Source organism: Astyanax mexicanus, chromosome 12 (genome assembly GCF_023375975.1).
Source record: "Astyanax mexicanus isolate ESR-SI-001 chromosome 12, AstMex3_surface, whole genome shotgun sequence".
NCBI classification, from domain to species: Eukaryota; Metazoa; Chordata; class Actinopteri; order Characiformes; family Acestrorhamphidae; genus Astyanax; species Astyanax mexicanus.
Genome location: NC_064419.1, coordinates 43067357 through 43090908, shown reverse-complemented (window position 1 = coordinate 43090908; position 23552 = coordinate 43067357). Strand labels below are relative to the sequence as shown.

The window sequence follows — 23552 nt, the reverse complement described above, 5'->3', positions numbered from 1 at the left end:
AAAAGTGCCAACGCACACTCACACATATACATGATGAAATGAAGCACGAGCATCATCCAGACTGCCTGAGGTGAGAGAATGTTACGATTGAGGTCCACCACATCTATAATCTATCAACAACTTGGCTTTTTAGACATTATATAATGTTTATACACATTATTACACATAAGCTCCAGAATAAGAGCTGCAGCAACACAGAAGCAAAACAGGAGCTGAACCAACACAGCTAGTACACGGTGAACCTTAAAAAAAGCAGCTGCATATTAATGACTGCAATGTAGCTGATATTACTTCAGTGCACTACACACAGTTAGCGGTAGGCAGAAGTAAAAATGTAAAATAAAAAATACTATATTAGTTAACGGACGTTAGTAAATAAAACAACTGGCTGCCACTGCATAAGTGTTATCCTAGCCAATTATATTTATAACTGATATTTAGTTAATAAATATTTAACAATTATTGTATGCATAACTACAGCATGTAAGAAAATGATAAGAAGATTAACTAATACAGTTGTTATGTTTAACATTTAACTAACGTTAATGAAGTATATTTTTTATTATTCATCTAATGCTGTTGTTCCCTGTTTAATTGACATTACCTAAGCATTGTTAATGGTAACTAATGCATTAATTCATGTTAGTTAGTCAACACTTAATGTAAAGTGTGACCAGATAAGCTTAACTGGCTTAATATGGCTTACTAAGCACGTAGTGTTTTGTATTTTTACATATTAATGACTGCAATGTAGCTGAGATTACTTCACTGCACTACACACTGTAAGCAGTAGGCAGAAGAAGAAATGTTAACGGACATTAGTAAAAAAAAAAAGAGTAAGTGTTATTATGGTCAATTATATTTACAATTAATATTTAGTTAATAAATATTTAACAATTACAGTATGCATAACTGCAGCACATAATTAACAAACAAACAACAAAATATTAACTAATGCAGTTGTTACTTTTTTACCTAACATTAGTTAACACTGTTGATTATTTATTATTATTATTATTTAATTATTTATGATTCATTATTCATCTTAACAGATGCTTCACTTGTAACATTATTCCATCTACATTTCATGTGAAGGTAACATTAATTAATGTTGTTGTTCAGTGTTTAATTAACATTACCTAAGCATTCTTGATGTATTACCTCATGCCTTGTTCATAGTAACTAATGCGTTAATTAATGCTACTTAGTCAACACTTAATGTCAAGTGTTATCACTTATTTTAACAATCAATAAAGTTGAATAACTGAATTGTCCGATGTTTATGGTTTTAAACAGTGCCATTTGCTAGCGTTTCAGGAGGCCACGCCCACTATTGTCATATGGCAGTTTGAGGACATGAGCAGACACAGCTATAGGAAACACCACAAGATCTGTTGGTGAATTACTTTCAGTCCAGCAGTGACACTAAGGTGTTGAAAAACTCCAGCAGCACTGCTGCATCTGATCCACTCACTGTACCAGCACAACAAGTGATGAAGTATGTAATTTATTGTTTATCTTGTAACATTAGTTCATGTGAAGGTAACATTAATTAATGTTGTTGTTCTGTGTTTAATTAACATTACCAATGCATTGTTAATGTATTACCTCATTCCTTGTTCATGGTAATTAATGCATTAATTCATGTTAGTTAGTCAACACTAACTAGATAAGCTTAACTGAGCTTGTTTATGGCTTACAAAGCACATAGCGTTTTGTATTTTTACATTACTTGCATGTACATTGTGTGAGGTTTATGTTGAGAATTGCTCCATTGGTATGCAAATGTGGTTGTATGCTCGATATAGGTGCTGTGGGTTTTATTTATAGTGATCTGACAGTGCTGAAGAAATCAAATGATATTAATAATAACTGCATTTTAGCACTATTTTCTCTTTAGGGTTCTGATACTCAGACCTAATGTTCAGTATTTTATTTTAAGATATGTATGTGCATAAAGCCGCAGCCCACATTGTCATAAAGACCTTTATATCAAGGTCATTGTGTTCCTTTTTGACCTCACTCAGAAACAATACAGCATACAGCATAAAGGATGTCAAATGTCACACACTCACACACTGTCCATAGGACACTCAAAAATAATAAACATAATAGATATAAAATAAGAGAAAATCATTGCTTTTTTTATTTCTACCACCCCATCTACATGATCATGTAAAATGAGAAAAAGGTTAAATGTATGCTCACCTTTCTTTACAGAGATTTGTACTTTAGTGAATATGTCTGATCCCCGCTTGTCCACGCCACAGTAATAAACTCCAGAGTCTGTTAATCTGAGGTTTTTGATGGTGACAGAAACTCTCTGTGCATTCACAGTGTTCAGTATAGAGTATCTGCCTTTAGAAACAACAATATCAGCTTTCTGAGTTTCAATTAAAACATCAAAATATCTGCACGGATCACGACAGAAGTAATGTTTTGAGTATATGTATGAATCTTTATAACTGCAGTTGATTTCCACACTGCCTCCTTCTGTTCCAGTGAACACAGCTACAGTTTTCTTCTGCGCAGCCAAACCCATCAGAACTAGAACACAATCAGAACAGAAGCATTACAAACTGCAGCTCAACCCTCCAGAGCTGTTAAACACCATCAGCTATAATAACAGAGGATAAAATATAGCCAACAAATACCCAAACCCTGTAGTTACTTGAGATAAAGTAGGGACACTGAGGGTAAAACATTACTGGAATAACAGTAAAATGCCTCACTTTATTCTTCTGCTTGAGTAAAAGAACAAAAGTATCTAGAACAAAAGTACCATGGTAAATTTAAATTTGACTCTCCTATTATAATTTTTATATCAAGCATATTTTGATATAATCTCATTAAATATACAGGCACTGATGTCTACTAAAAAAAAAATCAATAAAAATAAACACAGAAGAAAAATAATTTCCATTACATTAGAACCAAGTGGCTATAAATAGTATGGTAATGCAGGTAATGAGATTTTTTCAAACAAACAAGGGTAAACGAAAAGTAAAACAGAAAATATGGGAAGGATACACTAGTAGGATAACATAAAACCACATAAACAAGACTAAAAAAGCATGACTATTAGGGTTTGGGTATTGAAATTCTATACCAAAAAGGCACCAACCGAAATGTCTCCGAAAGGTCTAAAAATAAATTGATGCCTGTTTTCGATACTTTGTATGAAATGAGAATAAATGCGCCAAATATGGACACCGTGAACAGTGAGGTAAAAATAACCCCCTCGCACACATAAGTGGAAAGCACACAGAAATGCAGGGAAAATATTTGCAGTGATCATTCAAATTGGTAATCATTTAAATTAACACACCGGCGCTGTACAAATTTAATTGATTGATTGACACCACTAATATTATTTAATTTAATTAATTCAATGTAATGGTGATGTTTAAAAAAAAAACTCTTGAAACTAAAAGGCATAAAGAAATATGCATATGAAAAAATATTAGTAGTTTAAGGACAAGCAAAGATTTTTGTCTTAATAAAGAATGGAGTCTCTCACGTTGACAGTATGATACTAAGATTACTCATGTCCACTGTTAAATAAATACGTTGTGTGAGAATAATTATAGTTTTTTGTATTTTTTGGTTAAAATCTAGAAAAAGATATCGAAAAAAAGTATCATTTGGGTATCGGGACTGAATTCAAAGTAGCCTATCAGTACCAGTATCAAAAATCTTAATCCAATACCCAGCTCTAATGACTAAAAAAACAAAACAAAACTGAGATAACTACACTAAGAACACAAAAGTCAAAAGACTAAGAAGAGTAGAAAGCAAAACAGAGAAGAATCCATAAAAAGACATGGAGACATGGAGAAAACAAACTCTCACAAATCTAAAACAACGACCAAAAAAAGCAACGACCAAAGAACACTTAAATAAAGAGGCTCTATATACACTGGGAGACTAAGAACACATGGGGAAGATAACAAGGTAATAGCACATGGGAAAGAAAACAAACAGGCTGGGGAAAAGACAGAAAAAGGCAGAAAAGCGGGACAGAAACAGGAAGGACGAAGAATGAAAAGAAACAAAACAGGCTAAGGTGTGACAATTACTAATCAACAGTAGTTATCTAATCTATTAAACTTGATCAGTAGTAGTTTTACACTGTAAAAAAAATAAAACTATGAAAGTTTGAAAGACTATTTTTATTAAGTGGATATTTAAATTCAACTTTAAGTTTTACATATTTTATACATTTAAACTTACTGACAGCTAATTCACAGATAACATTTCAGTAAATAGTACGTGACGATTAGAGTTAACTAATTTAGGAAAACAAATAAAACAAACGTAATGAATTTACCTTGGAGCAGTGCCAGAATCCTCAAAAATGTCTCCATTCTCCCCATGGAGCACTGAAGCTCTTCCAACACTAACTCAAATATACACTAGACCAGAACTCAGCATTAACTTGATAAATATCTATATGTTATCTGGTTCTATACTTGCGTGTCTTTTCTGACCTGAGCTATTTCCTTCTAGCTCAGAATAGTAAAGAGGCGGAAGTGGAGGTAGTTCCAAATAAAGCACTCTGCTGCCCTCATTGTAAAAAGAACCACACTTTCTCATATCATTATTGCATTTCTGTAGTACACAAGTATCCTTACATGAAACACATGAGAGCATATATTATATACTGTACACTACAACCATTTTATTTTAAAAAATCTATTATATTTATTTATATATATTATCTCATTCAGCATGTTTTATTTCTTTTTATGACTTTTCACATAGTAAATTTAATATTGAAGACATTAAAGCTGTACAGGAACACACATAATTATATATGTCTTTGAGGACAGATCTGCACACTATTTTAATCTCAGTGTTTTCATGAGGTAGAGTAACCTGGAATAGTTTTCTCAGTGTCTTGAAGAAAGGAGTTCCTGGAGGTGATGAAAATAGTTGCTGCTTTTCTTTCCTTCACGCTGTGAAGCTCCAGCTCATCCCAATTAAATCACCTCAAATCACCATCTCAGTTCATCAGGTTTAGATCAGGAGATTAATGTGGAAGACAAACCTTTTTTTATTATTATTTACTATGTAATTCCAAATATGTCCCTTAATGGTTTTATCTATATCTATAATAGCAGATATAATGTAGAAAATAAATTAAATAAAGAAAGAAAGAAAAACACTGAATTAGAAGGTGTGTCCAAACCTATGACTGGTACTGCAGATCAAATATATGAAGCTAACACTGCATTCCATTTTAACAGATTATCCTAGTTCTGAGAAGGTAATTTTACAGTACCCTCACTCTAGTCCTATCACAGTGTGCTTTATAAGGATATACTGATGGAAAAAAGAAGTAATGACATTACGTTGCGAAATGAACCAATCACGCAACCCCACACAAGGCACTAGAAGCAGATAGTCTCCACACCTGCAGCAGAAATGATTGCACCAAAATCCAGTTGAAAAGAAGAAATTTATTGAAATCTTTAAAACAATAATTCTCAAAGAAAGATTATATATTTATATACATAAATCAGACAGTAAACACACTCCACTATTCTCACAGCAGCCACTTATTACAGATTAAACTGTGTTAACAGGCTTATATACAGCTCTGGAAAAAATTAAGAGACCACTTCAGTTTCTGAATCAGTTTCTTTGATTTTGCTATTTATAGGTATTATTTGAGTAAAATGAACATTGTTGTTTTATTCTATAAACTACAGACAACATTTCTCCCACATTTTCCAAATAGAAATGTAATTTAAATAGTTCAGCTTTATTTGATAGCTTGTGATCATCCATCTCCCTCTTGATTCTATTCTAGAGGTTTTTAATTTGGCAAAATCAAGAAAAAAAACATCATCATTAAGTGGTCTCTTTTTTTCCAGAGCTGTAATATATAATTATAATAACTGGTGATGTATGGGTTGGGAATAAGCAGGTAAGTTATGTCAGGTTTTCTCTATGTAGCACTATAACATGCAAAGCAGTGGTGGTCAAAGTCTTTATAGGCAGGCTCATTGCAACAAGGCAAGCAAACCTTTCAATTGCCTAGGGCCCCGAGCTGGACTGGTATGGAGCCCCCAGAAAACAACAGGTTATGAATTAAATGCACTAAAAAACTGTGTGTGCAGCTTTAAATTCTGTGACGTCAGTGCAGGAAAAATAAAACAAAACTGGCGCCTCCCACTAGTTGCTGACAGTAACCAGACAGCCAGGTTTGTGATTCCTGCAGCCAGCAAAATATGAACCTTCAGCAATCATGAAGCCAGAAAGGAGAGGAAAGAAAAGAAGAGGAAGAAAAAAAAGTGATAATTTACACTAAATAAATTAGGCCTACATATACAAAGGTGTCATTCATTAATTTTAAATATATAAAGACATTTCTTTGTGCAGAAATATATATGACAGTATAAAATCTATAAAGATCAATCTAAATCTGAATAGTACTTAAGAATGATTTACCTGAAATATTTGAAGATGTTTTCAGTGATTTTACATCACACTCGAACACAGAATAGAGATGATGTTTCTACAAAGTAAAGAAAACATGACATCAGCTTTATACCCTTATCAAGCATAAAACTATGACCACCTCCTTGTTTCTACACACAAGATCCATCTAAGAATGCCACTGATCACTGATAGGACACTTTGTAATCCTATAATATTAACAGACTGTACTCCTGTATCTGTTTCTCTGCACATTTTATTATTATTATCCTCCTTTCACCCTGTTCTTCAATACTCAGAACCCCAGCACAGAGCAGATATTATTATTATTATTTGGATGGTGGGTCATTTATTCTCAGTACTGCAGTGACACCGATTGGCATGAAGATGATTTAGATGTGCTGGATGATGTGTGTTCTGATGCTGCTCTGTGCGGTGGATGCTGGTAAGCATGTGGACATGAACTAAAAAAGTTCACCAATCAGAATATAGAACACAATGTGCTCAGGAATTTAAGCACACTATCGTCTTTACTATTATTTTGCTGCTTACTTGTAACAGATTATATGACGATATATAAGAATATATTTTTTCATTCTTTTTGTATTATAAATCTCTGTCATTTCTTCTAGACAACAGTGAGGACAGAAGGAAAGCCAAAAGACATTTTAGCATAAATGACCTGCTGCTCAAATGAGATAAATGTCTTCTGAGCTAAAGAGCTCAGTAATTTCAAATTTATCTCCTCTTGAGGTTTAGTATAGATTTGAATGGCAGTGGTAGCTAAGGAATGCACAAACCCATAACATGTGCCTGTTGGCAGCTATGCAAACTTTTACATCAACAAATTACAGAACGAGCAGACCAGTTTTCTCTGCTGAGAAGCGTTGGACATGTCTAGCTATCTGCACTCATGAAATAGCAATCCACCAAAGTCAGCGCGCACCTGACTTTTAAAGGGAATGGCAAGTGACATGCTGATTGGTTTATTACACAGTTTGCAGTAAAAAAAAAAACACATTGATATACGACGGGATAAGGCATACTTATCCCGTCGTTATAATAGCAAAGACACACTGACGCTCTAAATCAGGCTGCACGTTACACGGTTGACAGTTCACTTAAAGATTACTAAAATAGGGTCCTGCTTTTGAAAGTTTTTAAGGCTCTGCAGATGCCCTGTAGACTGTTCCAAATGTGTGACCAAAAAGGTACTTTGAGGAGTCTATATAGGACAGTCCTACTCAGGACCCGCCCCCTACCTCGACTGCAGCCTTTTTTCTAAGAAAAAAGCTAAATATTTCCAATCTAAATTAAGGGAGAATTGAACACTGTACCTGATGTTCGGGGATCAGATGTGCTGGATGTTGTTCTGATCTGTTTAGTGGATGCTGGGGGATGTGTGGACGTGTGGAAGTGAAAAGGATCTGTGGGTACAATGCAGAAGACTGATCAGAGATGTGTTTCTCTAAACGTTTAAATGTTAAAATGTCCTCACTACTAAATATTCCCCAGCCAACTGTCAATGATATTGTTATAACACAGTGGAAGAGACTGGGAATAACAGCAACTCGCTCTGTCAGTGTACAATAACATTAGCATTTAATACAGATGATGTTTCTACAAAGTAAAGAAAATATGACATCAGCTTTGTACACTGATCAAGCATACAATTATGACCACCTCCTTGTTCCTATACACATGATCCATCTAAACAGCACCACTTATCCCTGATATGACAATTTGTAGTTCTATAATAATTATAGTAAAAATGTAAAATAAAAAATAATATATTAGTTAACAGACATAATAATAAATAGTAAATAAAACAAGTAAACTTGCTGCCACTGCATAAGTGTTATCATAGCCAATTATATTTATAACTAATATTTAATTAATAAATATTTAACAATTACCATATGCATAACTGCAGCACATAAGCAAATGACAAAAAGGTTAACTAATCGAGTTGTTACTTTTAAAGTTTAACTAACATTAGTTAACACTGTTAATGAAGTATATGTTTTATTATTAATCTTAACAAATGCTTCACTTGTAATGTTGGTTCATGTGAAGGTAACATTAATTAATGCTGTTGTTCCCTGTTTAATTAACATTCCCTAAGCATTGTTAATGGTAACTATTAATTAATTCATGTTAGTTAGTCAATACTTAATGTAAAGTGTGACCAGATAAGCTTAACTGAGGCTTACTAAGCACGTAGTATATGCTTGATAAGGGTAGTGTGAGTTTTGCTCATAGTGATCTGACAGTGCTGAAGAAATCAAATGATATTAATAATAACTGCATTTAAGCACTATTTTCTCTTTAGGGTTCTGATACTCAGACCTAATGTTCAGTATTTTATTTTAAGATATGTATGTGCATAAAGCTGCAGCCCACATAAACATACAGGCCTTTATATCAAGGTCATTGACGTTACACAGAAAGAACAGCACATAGCATAAGGGAAGTCCAATGTACACACTCACACACTGTCCATAGGACACTCGAAAATAATACCAAAAGAATTTAATAGATATAAAATAAGAGAAAAGCATAACTTTTTTGCTTTCTACCACACTATCTACATGATCATGTAAAATGAGAAGGTTAAATGTATGCTCACCTTTCTTTACAGAGATTTCTACTTCAGTGAGTATGTCAGATCCCCACTGGTCCACACCACAGTAATAAACTCCAGAGTCTGTTAAACTGAGGTTTTTGATGGTGACAGAAACACTCCGTGCAGACACAGTGTTCAGTATAGAGTATCTATCTTTAGAAACAGGAATATCAGCTTTTGAAGTTTCAATTAAAACATCAAAATATCTGCACGGGTCACGACAGAAGTACTGTTTTGAGTATATGTATGAATCTTTATATCTGCAGTTGATTTCCACACTTCCTCCTTCTGTTCCAGTGAACACAGCTACAGTTTTCTTCTGCGCAGCCAAACCCATCAGAACTAGAACACAATCAGAACAGAAGCATTACAAAACTGCAGCTCAACCCTCCAGAGCTGTTAAACAAGATCAGCTATAATAAAAGAGGATAAAATATAGTCAACAAATACCCAAACCCTGTAGTTACTTGAGTTAAAGTAGGGACACTGAGGGTAAAACATTACTGGAATAACAGTAAAATGCCTCACTTTATTCCTTTGCTTGTAAAAAGAAAAAAATCAAAAGTATCCAAATCTAAAGTACCATGGTAAATTAAAATTTGACTCTCCTATTTTCATTTTTATATCAAGAATATTTTGATATAATCTCATTAAATATACAGGCATTGATGTCTAAGAAATTACAAATAACCACAAAACACTGAAGAAAAACTTTTTATTACATGCAGGTAATGTGAATTTTTCAAACAAACAAGAGTAAACAAAAAGTAAAACAGAAAGCAAACATGGGTAGGTTAATGAAAAAACAAATAAACAGGACTAAGAAATCATGACTATTAGGACTGGGGATCAAAATTCAAAATTCCATTCCAAAAAGCACCGGCCAAAATATCTCGAGCTACCAAGTACCGAGAGGTCTTAAAAAAATTGATGCCTGTTTTTGATACTTTGCATAAAACGTGAGGTAAAAATAACCTCAACGGCATTCCTGGCGCACACAATCAGTGAGCACACGCAGGAACTCGGTGAGGATATTTGCGGTGATCATTCAAACTGTTGACACACCACGCTGTGCTAAAATCTCAGGGGCTCGCTTACTTGCGCTATCTCTCTTTCTCTCTCTCTCACTCGCGCTCTCTTCCTCTCTCTCACTCGCGCTGTCTCTCCTTCTCTCTCACTCGTGCAATCTCTTCCTCTCTCTCACTCGCGCTGTCTCTCCTTCTCTCTCACTTGCGCTCTTTCCCTCTCTCTCACTTGCTCTGTCTCTCTCTCTCTCTCTCTCATTGGGCTTTCTTTCCCTCTCCCTAACTCGTGCTGTCTCTTCCTTTCTCTCACTCTGTCTATTCCTCTCTCTCACTTGCGCTGTCTCTCCCTCTCTCTAACTCGCGCTGTCTCTTTCTCTCTCTCTAACTCTCACTGTCTCTTCCTCTCTCTAACTCACGCTGTCTTTTCCTCTCTCTCACTTGCTCTGTCTCTTCCTCTCTCTAACTCACGCTGTCTCTTCCTCTCTCTCACTTGTTCTGTCTCACCCTCTCTCAAACTCACGCTGTCTCTTCCTCTCTCTCACTTGCTCTGTCTCACCCTCTCTCTAACTCGCGCTGTCTCTTCCTCACTCTCTCTCACTCTGTCTCTTCCTCTCTCTCACTCGCTTTGTCTCTCCCTCTCTCTCACTCGTGCTTTCTCTCGCTCTCTCTAAATCACTCTGTCTCTCGATAATTTGCACGTCTCCCGCTAACTTGCTGTCTTTCTCTCACTTGCTCTGTCTCTCGCAAACTTACTGTCTTTCTCTCACTTGCTCTGTCTCTCGCAAACTTACTGTCTTTCTCTCACTTGCTCTGTCTCTTGCAAACTTACTGTCTTTCTCTCACTGTCTCTCTCTATATGACAGCATGAGAATAAGATTACTCATGTCAGCTGTTAAATAAATACATTGTGTGAGAATGATTATTGTTTTTTGTATTTTTTGGTTACAATTTAGAAAAAGATATTGAAAAAACTCAAAACTCAGAAATCAATTCAAAGTAGCCTATCGGTACCAGTATCAAAAATTTTAAACCAATACCCAGCTCTAATGACTAAAAAACCAAAACAAAACTGAGAAACTACACTAAGAACACAAAACTAAAAAGACTAAGAAGAGTAGAAAGCAAAACAGAGAAGACTGGATAAGGAACAGAACAATAACCATAAAAAGACATGGAGAAAACAAACTCTCACAAATCTAAAACCACAAAAAGCAATAACCAAAGAACACTTAAATAAAGAGGCTCTATATACACTGGGTGACTAAGAACACATGGGGCAGATAAAGAGGGAATAGGGTAGCAAGTGACCACAGGCATGAACACTGATGACAGACAACAACAAAACAGGGCCATGCGCTTTAAGAGCACATGGGGAACAAAGCAAACAGACTGGAGAAACAGGAAGGACAAAGAAAGAAAAGAAAAGAAACAGGCTAAGGTGTGACAATTACTTATCAACACGTTATCTAATCTAATAAACTTTAATTAATCTATTAAACTTGGTCATTAGTACACTGTAAAAAAATACAACTTTGAAAGTTGGAAAGACTATTTTTATGAAGTGGATTTTTAAATTCAACTTAAATTTACAATTTACACTTACTGACAGCTAATTCACAGATAACATTTCAGTAAATATTACATGATGACTAGTGTTAACTAATTTTTTGAAAACAAACACACGTAATGAATTTACCTTGGAGCAGTGCCAGAATCCTCACAAGTGTCTCCATTCTCCTCATGCAGCACTGAAGCTCTTCCTGAGAAACTGACTCAAATACACACTAGACAAGAACTCAGCATTAACTTGATAAATGTCTATATGTTATCTGATTCTAAACGTGCGTCTCTTTTCTGAGCTGACTTTATTTCCTGCTAGTTCCAAAGAGTGGAGAGGAGGAAGTGAAGGTAGTTTCACATCAAGGACTCTGCTGCCTTCATTGTTAAAAAATAACAGGTTTTACACTTATATCATTATTGCATTTAGTATTATTGCTATTAGTATACAAATATCTTTACATCAAACACGATAATATATATCATACACTGTACACAACAACCCTTTTATTTAAACACACAGTGTATTATATATTGTATAAATCTGTCTGGTAAAGGACTCAATACTTGTTCTCAGAGTTTTACAATGTACAGTACCAGTAGGGTTGCCACCCATCCCTTAAAATACAGAATCGTCCCTTATTTGGCATCTAAATCAGGGGTGTCCAAACTTTTTTTGTTGGGGGCCAGAAGGAGAAATATATTTGAAGTCACGGGCCACACTCTGTAATAAAACAAATAATGAAATATACCACTTTAAATAGTACTTTTTTCCTGATTATTTCATTTACACACCATTTTACTTGACTAACTATCTTTATCTTTGACAGTGTTGTGTAAACTAAGAATTTTCAAATTGATGTTTCATTTAATGATGTATCTTAATATTAAACTATTAAATGCGCACTCTCTCCGCTTTTAGACTCTTTGCCCAGTTTTTCTGTGCTAGAAATGTGCACTCTCTCCGCTTTTAGACTCTTTGCCCAGTTTTTCTGTGCTAGAAATGTGCACTCTCTCCGCTTTTAGACTCTTTGCCCAGTTTTTCTGTGCTAGAAATGTGCACTCTCTCCGCTTTTAGACTCTTTGCCCAGTTTTTCTGCGCTAGAAATGTGCACTCTCTCCGCTTTTAGACTCTTTGCCCCGTTTTTCTGCGCTAGAAATGTGCACTCTCTCCGCTTTTAGACTCTTTGCCCCGTTTTTCTGCGCTAGAAATGTGCACTCTCTCCGCTTTTAGACTCTTTGCCCAGTTTTCCTGCGCTAGAAATGCGCACCCTCTCGGCTTTTAGACTCTTTGGCCTGTTTTTCTGCGCTAGAAATGCGCACCCTCTCCACTTTTAGACTCTTTGCCCCGTTGTTCTGCGCTAGAAATGGCCCGTTTCTGACTCCTAGCGTTCAAACTTTGAATCTCACATTATAAAATCCTGCTTAACAGCGGGCCAACTTTCATTCTATTTCTAAAATACCTCGCGGGCCGCTCCAAAAAAGGAAACGGGCCGCAAATGGCCCGCGGGCCGTAGTTTGGACACCCCTGATCTAAATGGTGCTAAATGCGATGTGTTCTGTATTTCCATAAATGCCCAAAACACACGTCTGTCACACACAGATCAAGTCTAAACCCCTCTTCCCTTTGCTCCGCTGATCTCCTCTGTGTGCTGCTGCAGCAAACACCTACAGATTCCACCCCCCCACACACAGCCCCCGACCTCCCCACACACAGCGGCGCTGCTCTAAAGCCCCCCGTGCCTTTTTAAGTCTGCACTACTCCTCCCTGTACTCAAAAGCGGTTGTGCTTTTGCCAGATGTCAGTGCATGGGGCAGAGCTTATTTTAGTAGACTATTGTGGTCTAATTATTTGTTTAGTATGTTCAGTTTTGTTGAAAGAATGATCATGTATACAGTAATATAAGCCAATATAAATATAAAATAAATATAAAATGGCAATTTAAAGAACAAATCAACAAATCTAATATAATATTCTAATATATATAGAATTTATATAGAATATAGAATTTAATATATACTTATTTATTTTGATTTGTTGATCTACAATGTCTTGGGAAATCACTGGACACTGTATTCCTTACAAATATTAACATTTTAAATCTGAAAAAAAAAAATTCCGATCTCCTATGTAAAAATGTTTATATTTTTAAGGAATACAGTGTCCAGTATTCATTACATAAAATATTATAATAAGTGGGGTTTAACTGTTTGGATGACATTCAAGTCATAAGAAAGGCACCAGCAAATACTGTTCAATTTAAGTAAAAGTTACCCCATGGCTCAAAGAGTGTCCATATAGTTATGCACATGAAAAAAGATATGTTCTCAATGTATTTATTTATATTTTAAACGTTTGTTGTTGCACATAAACATATTTTAATTAATATTTAATTAACTGCACTTTATAAGAGAAAGTGTTGAAATGCTAATAAAGCATTTCAAGCTTTAAGTTTGACTAACTGCTTTTTTGATTAACACCAGCACAAAATAAATCTTGAGGAGCGGTAGTTGGCGTCCCTTATTTTAAATTCTGAAAGGTGGCAACCCTTAATACCAGTCAAAAGTTTGGACACACCTCTTCTCATTCAAGAAGAATGATTTTTTTTTACATTGTAAATTTAATATTGAAGACTATATTAAAGCTATACAGAAACTCATGCAGAATTATTCTGTAAATAAAAAGTGTTAAACAAACTAGAACATGTTTTATACTTTAGATTCTTCTAAGTATCACATTTACTTTATCTTTGAGGACAGATCTGCAGACTCTCAGATTTTAATCTCAGTGTCTTCATGAGGGAGAGTCACCTGGAATAGTTTTCTCAGCATCTTAAAGGAGTTCCTGGAGGTGCTGAACAATAGTTGCAGCTTTTCCTTCACACTGTGAAGCTCCAGCTCATCCTTCATCCTCATCATTAAATCACCTCAAATCACCATCTTACTTTAGCAGGTTTAAATCAGGGGATTGTGGAGGACAAACTCTTTTTTTATTTTTTACTATGTAATTCCAAATATGTCCCTTAATGGTCATATCGATAATATCAAGACACAACATAGAAAAACACTGAATTAGAAGGTGTGTCCAAACTTATGACTGGTACTGTAGAGCAAATATATGAAGCTAACACTGCATTCCATTTTAACAGAAAAAATCCTTGTTCTGAGAAGGTCATTTTACAGTACCCTCACTCTAGTCCTATCACAGTGTGCTTCATAAGGATATACTGATGGAAAAAGAAGTAATGATATTAGTGGAAGCTTTACATTACAAAATGAACCAATCACGCAACCCCACACAAGGCACTAGAAGCGGATAGTCTCCACACCTGCAGCAGAAATAATTGCACCAAAATTTATTGAAATCTTTAAAACAATAATTCTCAAAGAAAGATTATATATTTATATACATAAATCAGACAGTAAACACACTCCACTATTCTCACAGCAGCCACTTATTACAGATTAAACTGTGTTAACAGGCTTATATACAGCTCTGGAAAAAAATTAAGAGACCACTTCAGTTTCTGAATCATTTTCTCTGATTTTGCTAATTATAGACATTATTTGCGTAAAATGAACATTGTTGAACTAGAAACTAAAGACATAACATTTTTCCCCACACTTCCAAATAAAAATGTCATTTAGATCATTTATTCGAAGAAAATGAGAAATGACTGAAATAACAAAAAATATGCAGAGCTTTTAGACCTCAAATAATGCAAAGAAAACAGAAACTATTCATAAAGTTTTAAGAGTACAAAAATCAATATTTGGTGGAATAACCCTGTTTTTTAATCACAGTTTTCATGCATCATGGCATGTTCTCCTCCACCAGTCTTACACACTGCTTTTGGATGACTTTATACCACTCAAAAATTTAAGTAGTTCAGTTTGGTTTGATGGCTTGTGATCATCCATCTCCCTCTTGATTCTATTCTAGAGGTTTTCAATTAGGTAAAATCAAGAAAAAAAACATAATCATTAACTGGTCTCTTTTTTTCCAGAGCTGTAATATATAATTATAATAACTGGTGATGTATGGTTTGGGAATAGGCAGCTTGTGTCAGGTATCTGTATGTAGCACTATAACATGCAAGGCAGTGGTGGGCAAAGTCTTTATAGGCAGGCTCATTGCAAGGCAAGCAAACTATTCAATTGCCTAGGGCCCCGAGCTGGACTGGTATGGAGCCCCCACACAATGACAGGTTATGAATTAAATGTACTAAAAAACTGTGTGTCCAGCTTTAAATTCTGTGACGTCAATGCAGGAAAAATAAAAAAAACACTGTTATCAGAATCCCCCTCAAGGGGGCGCCTCCCACTAGTTGCTGACAGTAACCAAACAGTCAGGTTTGTGATTCCTGCAGCCGGCAAAATATGAACCTTAAGCAATCATGAACCAGAAAGGAGAGGAGAGAAAAGAAATGAATAAATTAGGCCTACATATACAAATGGTGTCATTTATTTATTATAAATATATTCGAAAATGTCTCTGCAGAAATATATATGACAGCAATACATCTATACAGATAGACTGATTTAATAAATCTAAATCTGAATAGTACTTAAGAATGATTTACCTGAACTCTTTGAAGAAGCTGCTTTTAGTGATTTTACATCACACTCGAACACAGAATAGAGATGATGTTTCTACAAAGTAAAGAAAACATGAGCTTTATACCCTGATAAAGCATAAAATTATGACCACCTCCTTGTTTTTACACACAAGATCCATCCAAACAATGCCACTGATCACGGATTTGACAATTTGTAGTTCTATAATAATTACAGACTGTAGTTCTGTATCTGTTTCTCTGCATACTTTATTATTATTATCAGTGTTGGCTGTATGGAGAATTTGGATTTTTTTTTTTTTTTTTTTTTTGTTAGATTATAAAGCACCATCTACCCACCCAGAGGGAGCAGGGCCAATTTTGCTCCCTCTGAGTGCTCATAGTGGCAGCGCTTTAGACCACTGGACCACTTGGCGCCCCTGGATGTCTAACATTTTGACTGTCACTGTATGTACTCAATAAATGCATTCTTTTAAACCTTTCATTAGATTCCATCAGTTTATCCTTTTGACTAAAAATCTGCATAAAATGACATCAAGTGCCACCTCTTTAAAGTGCATTCTAACTTAGGTCTTGTGTCTTAATAAGTGTAAATCACATGGTTGCTGGTTTGACACTTATTGGTTTAGGAAGTGGGGAAATGAAGCTGTGAAAAACAGAGCTAACCCACAGAACACGCTGAGAACTACCTAAGGTTAAGTGAGATATGAACAAGCTCTCAGAAAATGAAAATAATGCTTTTTGAGAAGCCCAGGGTCCCCAGATTCGGCTTTGTGAACTTTGGTTCAGATGGGCTGGATGATGTGTGTTCTGATGCTGCTCTGAATGGTGGATGTTGGTAAGCGTGTGGACATGAACTGAAAAAGTTCTAAATAAAGGAAGCAACCAATCAGAATATAAAACACAATGTTCATAGCACACTATCTTCCTACTATCTTCTCACTAGAACACTATCATCTTACAACTATTTTGCTGCTTACTTTTAACAGGTTCCCTGAAGATAAGGGGAAACTAAATGTAAGACTTTTTAAAACTTTTTAGTTATTATATTACAATTATTTTTTATTATAAATCTCTGTAGTTTGTCCTAGACAACAGTGAGATCAGAAGGAAAGACAAAGAACACTATAGCATAAGTTACCTGTTGCTCAAATGAGATAAATGTCTCCTGAGATTAAGAGATCAGTAATCTCACATGCATCTCCTCTTGAGGTTTAGTAAAGATCTGCATGGCAGTGGTTGCTTAGAAGTCCTATTGGCAGCTATGCACACTTTTACATCAACAATAAACAGAATGAACAAGTGTGAACGAACCGATCAGTTTCCTCTAAATCTAAATTAAGGGAGAATTAAACACTGTACCTGATGTTCGGGGAGCAGATGTGCTGGATGTTGTTCTGCTCTGTTTAGTGGATGCTGGGGGATGTGTGGTCGTGTGGAAGTGAAAAGGATCTGTGGGTAAAATGTAAAATGTTAACATTTCTTCACTACGAAATATTCCCCAGCCAACTGTTAGTGACATTATAACAGAGCATCATTGTAAAATAATATTTGCATTTAAATTTTAATTTTAATCATTAAGATCAACTCTGTCTGACACTCCACTCATACCAGCATAAAACACACACTAACAAACCTCCACCATGCCCGTGTGTTTAGGCTCATACTCACTTCCACTGATGAACAGCTTCACTTTATTCTGTAAATCCATGCCTGTTCTCTCCACTCCGCAGTTATAATCTCCAGAGTCTTCCAATATGAGGTTACTGATGGTGACAGTGAACTTCTGTTGGGACACATTATCCAGCCCAGTGTATCTTCCTTTTGAGACGAGAGTATTAGAGCTTTCAGATTTAATTAAAATATCATCGTTTTTACACGGATCACGACAGAAATACTTGATGTAATCTTGGTATCCATCAGCATATTCACAGTAAATCTTCAAAGGGCCTCCCTCTACACCAAGATAACTGTCGTCCAGTTTGTTGTTCATATTCACTACAAAAAAAGAGAACACATTGCATTTATTTTCAATATTTTATTATTTTATTCCACGGTTTAAAGTTGCAGGTAAAACAGAGTAAAATGTGTCATAATGTTTTTTTTATGTTTAATTAACATTTAGCAAAGTCTGAATAAAGAATAAATAGGCCTTTTGGCATTTAAAACTTTCATCTTTTTCACTTACTACTATATTTATAAGACAGCAGACTACACAGAAATCAGATTTCCCTTACATGCATTTGCCCAAGATAAACAACAATGTGAACAATTTTAGTGAATATTGGCTTTTGATGAAAACATGGTCATGTAGGTAGATAGATAGGTAGATACACTCTAAAAAAACAGAGGTATGATATGAGTACTTTTTTTGTACTTAAAGGTACAATATTGGTCTTTACAGGGTCAGATTTGTTCCCTCTGAAGTACAAAGTCATTTCTAACAGCTATAAGTACACATTTGTACCATTTAACCTGCAGCCAAAGGGTACATTCAGTATTCTGTATCACTGCACTAATAAACTATATATATTTTAATTGCACATTCTTTTATTTGAAAGCCAGACTATTTTGGATCATCAAGTTTTTGAGCCATATTCAGTTGATGATAATGTTTATAATCTGTATCATTTTTATTGGCACAAAAACCATGGGTACAAAAAAGGACTTTCGCTAAAAGGTACTTTTTTGTACCTCTATATAAGGTACAGCCCCAGCGGCAAGTTTTGGGCTCTTTTAAGTTCAAATCTGTACTTACTTTTTTTAGTGTGTTTGTAGGTAGCTCCAAGAGTATTGGAACAGTGAGAACAATTCCTTTATTTTTGCTGTAGACTGAAACATTTGTGGTTGGTTTAAAGTGACAAATATGAGACCAAAGATCAAGATTTCAGCTTTTATTACCAAGTATTTACATCTGGATTTAATACACAGTTCAAAAGATAGCACCTTTTATCTGAACCCACCCATTTTTCTTGTGAGCATTATTGGAAGTATTGGAACAAATACATTTAAAATAGATTAAAGTGAATAAGAGTAAGTTAGTTTCCAATCTTTTGTTTGCAATAACTGCATCAAGCCATATTCCTTTGTGATGCTTTTACAGGCTTTCACTGCAGCCTCTTTCAGTTTTGTGTTACTTAAGGGTAGGGTTACTCCTTTTTAGCAGGTCAAATTGCTGCTTTATGTGTTTTAACTCTGGAGATTGACTAGTCCAGTCTAAAATGTTTAACTTTTTGCCCCTATTGAACTCCATTGTAGTTTTGCCACTGTGTTTTAGGTCATTTGGGTCATTGCCAATCAGTCTTTCTTTACATTAATAGACCCAGTTCCAGACTGGCCTATCATGTCTAGTGCTATTACTGCATCTACCTGTTAAAGCCTCTGTACGTTTTTTAATGAAGTCTTCTGTAAACTGTTGCTGATGCTACTTACAGGTGTTTTAATGTCTTTCTTTACAGCACTCACAATGTTTCTGTCCTCAACTGATGTGGTTTTCTTTGGTCTACCTGTTCATCACCTGTTACTAAATACACCAGTGATGACTTTCTCCTTCAAGACATTTTAAATGATTGTTCTGGCTATGGACAATATTAGTACAAAAGCTCTGATTGCACAGGCAAAACCCAAATCTGAAACTAAGCATAGACATTCAGCACTGTTTATTGTTTGAATAATCAATGTTTTAGGACACATCTGGGCAACAAAGCGCACATGAGAGTAACATGTTCTAAGACTTTTTCTCACACATAAAATGGGTGGGTTTAGGTGCTATTTTCTGAACAGTGTATTAAATCCTATTTGAATAAATGAAAATTAACGTTAAAAAATTGATCTTTTGTCTCATATTTAACTTTTAATGTGAAACCCAAATGTTTTCAGTCTATTGCAGAAAAAATGGGATTGACCTAACTGTTTCAATACTTTTGGAGAGGACTGTAGCAATGTGTTGCAGTAATCAATGCCTACAGTAGGAGAAGGTTATAAAAAAGAGCTCACCTCCACTGATGAACAGCTTCACCTCAGTCAGTATATCCGTGCCTGATTTCTCCACTCCACAGTGATAAACACCAAAGTCTTCCACTATGAGGTTTTTGATGGTAATGATAAAGTTTCGATTGGACACATTGTCCAGCAGAGTGTATCTTCTTTTGGAGATAGAGTTGTCTGATTTAATCAAAATATCGTCATCTGCACACGGATCACGGCAGAAATACTTGACGTAATCTTGGTACCCCTCAGGATAATCACAGTAAATCTCCAGAGTGCTTCCTTTTGTTCCAGCATATGTGTCCTTTGATCTCTTACTTCCTGCTACATAGGTCGACACTAGAAACAGAGATATAAATTATATTACAGAGATTACTGTTATGTTTGGGTGGCACGCCTCCCAGTGCTGGGGTCTTGGGTTCAAGTCCCTATCTGGGTGGAGTTTCCATGTTGTCCTTGTGTCCGGAGATCAGGGAAACTAAAAAAAACCTAAAGGCTGGTTTATAGTTCTGCATTAAGTCAATTTGTTGCCTACAACATGGTTAGCGTGAGTGCCTTACACAGTGGAGCACGTTTATAGTTCTGCATTTTTCTGCATCCACGACTTTGCATCACCCTGCAGTTTAAACCACGAAGGCCAGAATATGTGGTGGCTCAGGGACCAATCACAGCTGCTGCTTTCTGTGTTGCATAGTTACATTTCTGAGCAAGTGTGTGTTGGGCTACGGCAAAGGCTACAGTGTAGTGTCCTGGGCTACGTGCAGGGTATGCATAGGCAAGGGTGTAGCAGCAAATTCTGGGCTCTGTACACTCTCAATATCAGTGGGCCCCTATCCATGCCAGTACACAAGGAACGTGAGTGAAAAAAAAAATCAGGATTTCTATGGGCACCTCTCCCTAATCGACCCCTGGGTTTTTTCCCAGCCGTGTCCCAATTCATTAGCCAGGGCAGCGGTACTGCATTGGACCATGACCCTGACAATACGGGTTCGATCCCGTGTGAGGAGCAGTGTGTTTATTTAGTTATTTTTTCCTTTCTTCTTGGGTTTACCTGCTTTGAGATCAACTGTCCTGAAACTGGGTTCAACAACCCTCTGGGCTGGAGAGCTACTAGTCTGTAGCACATCATCCCATTCTGCTTTTTTTTGTAATGGCTAGAAAAATATCTTAATTGCCGACCCCAGCCCTAGAATGTCAAAGTATATTTTCCTAGGCGTAGTAGACATATGGCATAACCAAAAAGGTCTATTCAGTAGACCAGTTTCAAAACTTCAAATCTGTTACATATACAGTCTTAAGTATTTTTTTTATCCTGTATATATTTAACCTTCTTTGGTTCCTTTAGAAGATTATTTAATACATAATACTTCAATCTGTTTGGGTGCTTGTCTGAAGATCCATGCACTAAGCATGGAAATTCATAGGATATCCCAACCCAGCAAACATGTTTACATTGCGACAACCAATTGTGTTGACAATTGACACAATGTAGAAATGCACTTCTAAGCTTCTAACATATATAATGGGATCTTGCCAGTTGTGTACTACTAACATTAAGTATTTTTTGTAGGATGAAGAGATATTTTTTAGAATACTGTGCCCTGTGGCCATTAAAATGTTTAAACATAGTTTTTCATTCTTTGATTATAATATTTATAAGACTTAAGACATACAGAATTAATCTCATTTACAGCAGTAACACTGAGGTGTTTAAAAACTCCAGCAGCACTGCTGTGTCTGATCCACCCATACCAGCACAACACACACAAACAAATCATTAACCACCATGCCAGCAGGTTTAGGCTCATACTCACCTCCACTGATGAACAGCTTCACTTTATCCTGTAAATCCCAGCCTGATCTCTCCACTCCGCAGTAATATTCTCCAGAGTCTTCCAACACAAGGTTTCTGATGGTGACAGTGAACTTCTGTTGGGACACATTATCCAGCCCAGTGTATCTTCCTTCTGAGACGACGGTATTAGAGCTTTCAGATTTAATTAAAATATCATCATATTTACACAGATTACGACAGAAATACTTGATGTAGTCTTGGTATCCATCAGCATATTCACAGTTAATCTCCAGAGTGCTTCCCTCTATACCAACATATGTGTCCTTTGGTTTGTCCTTTGTTGCCACATGGGTAAGAACTAGAAAAAAGAAACAAATACAAATATTATACTTTAATGTTTTAATGTGTTCCTTTAGACGAGCCTAAACATGCATTATACCACAGTTAGTTCCAATCCTGCAATGTGATTGGCTGAGAGACATTCTAGGAGTGCCAGTATTGTACGATAATGGCACTCTGACTGAGTATAAAGTAAAACTCCACCATGTACATACATAAGATAGCAACAATGGCGGTACTTACAGTACAATACAAAAACCATACATCATGACCATTTATCATATTTATAAGACTTCAGCCTACACAGAAATCATATTTCTAAGCTTAATCACTTTTTATTTTCACTTGCATGCATCTGTCCGCCCTGTTATGGCAAGCTGCACGATAGGGTGGACAGTAACAGGATGAACAATTGGGATTTGACTGAAACGTGGTCGAGCTAGAGCTGCAAATGTGTTGATTTGTTCATGGCGACCTTGTTGTGATTGAAAGATACATTTCGTGTTTTTTTTAAATGAATTTAATTATGATGATATTTTACTGTGACAGGGTGGACAGCTTGAGCTTTACCTCCTAAAGCAAAGTATGCAGTCAATATGAGGAATATTAAGTAAAATCTAATGATACATGGTGATAACTGTGGTATAATCATATAATCATAATAACAGTTAACCAGTTCTGGTAAGAAATTATCAATAACCAATATGACAACAGAAAATAATAGAATACTCTTTATAGTGCTAATAATCATCGCCAAGAAAACCGTCCATATAAACTGATATATCTATCTATCTATATATATATATATATATATATATATATTATCAGACTATATCTCACTGGAAAACAACTCAGTAAATCAGTAAATACATCAAAATAAAGAGAGTCTAATGAGGGGGAGGTAGTGGCAGGACAAAATAAAAAATCAGGACAATGCACCATTATCATGACTAATCATGACAAAAACACTAGAATGATCACTGAAAAAAAATTAAATCAATTTACCTTGGAAAAGTGGTATAATCCTCAGAAGTGAAATCATTTTTCTGTTCACATCCGATAATCCATATGATAAAATACAAAACAATAAAAAAATATACAGTCTATCTCTCTCTGTGTCTCCGTCTCTCTATAAGATGTCAGCTCTATTCACTTCTGTTTTCTCACAGTAGAAAAGTGTAGACGCTTATACAGGAACAAGA

The 23552-nt window shown here is 35.6% G+C and overlaps 2 protein-coding genes across 2 annotated transcripts in view; both read right to left on the bottom strand.

Moving 5' to 3' along the window:
• The window catches only part of LOC111192751 (uncharacterized), a 73029-nt gene extending 60960 nt beyond the window's left edge, over positions 1-12069 (bottom strand). The window contains exons 1-2 of the mRNA XM_049485870.1: positions 11792-12069; positions 2209-2547 (exon numbers count right to left, since the gene is read on the bottom strand). Coding sequence (XP_049341827.1) covers positions 2209-2547; positions 11792-11837 — 385 coding nt within the window. The 5' untranslated portion in view covers positions 11838-12069. The remainder of the gene's footprint in view (positions 1-2208; positions 2548-11791) is intronic.
• Positions 12070-14993: 2924 nt separating this feature from the next.
• On the bottom strand, positions 14994-23468 carry LOC125806045 (polymeric immunoglobulin receptor-like). The gene is made up of 7 exons (XM_049485523.1): positions 23356-23468; positions 22031-22369; positions 20226-20555; positions 17901-18227; positions 17592-17681; positions 16236-16305; positions 14994-16038 (listed from the first exon to the last, which is right to left on the bottom strand). Exons 1-6 carry the CDS (start codon positions 23390-23392, stop codon positions 16274-16276), a joined length of 1155 nt encoding a protein of 384 aa, XP_049341480.1. The 5' UTR covers positions 23393-23468; the 3' UTR covers positions 14994-16038; positions 16236-16273.
• Between the last annotated feature and the right edge of the window lie 84 nt (positions 23469-23552).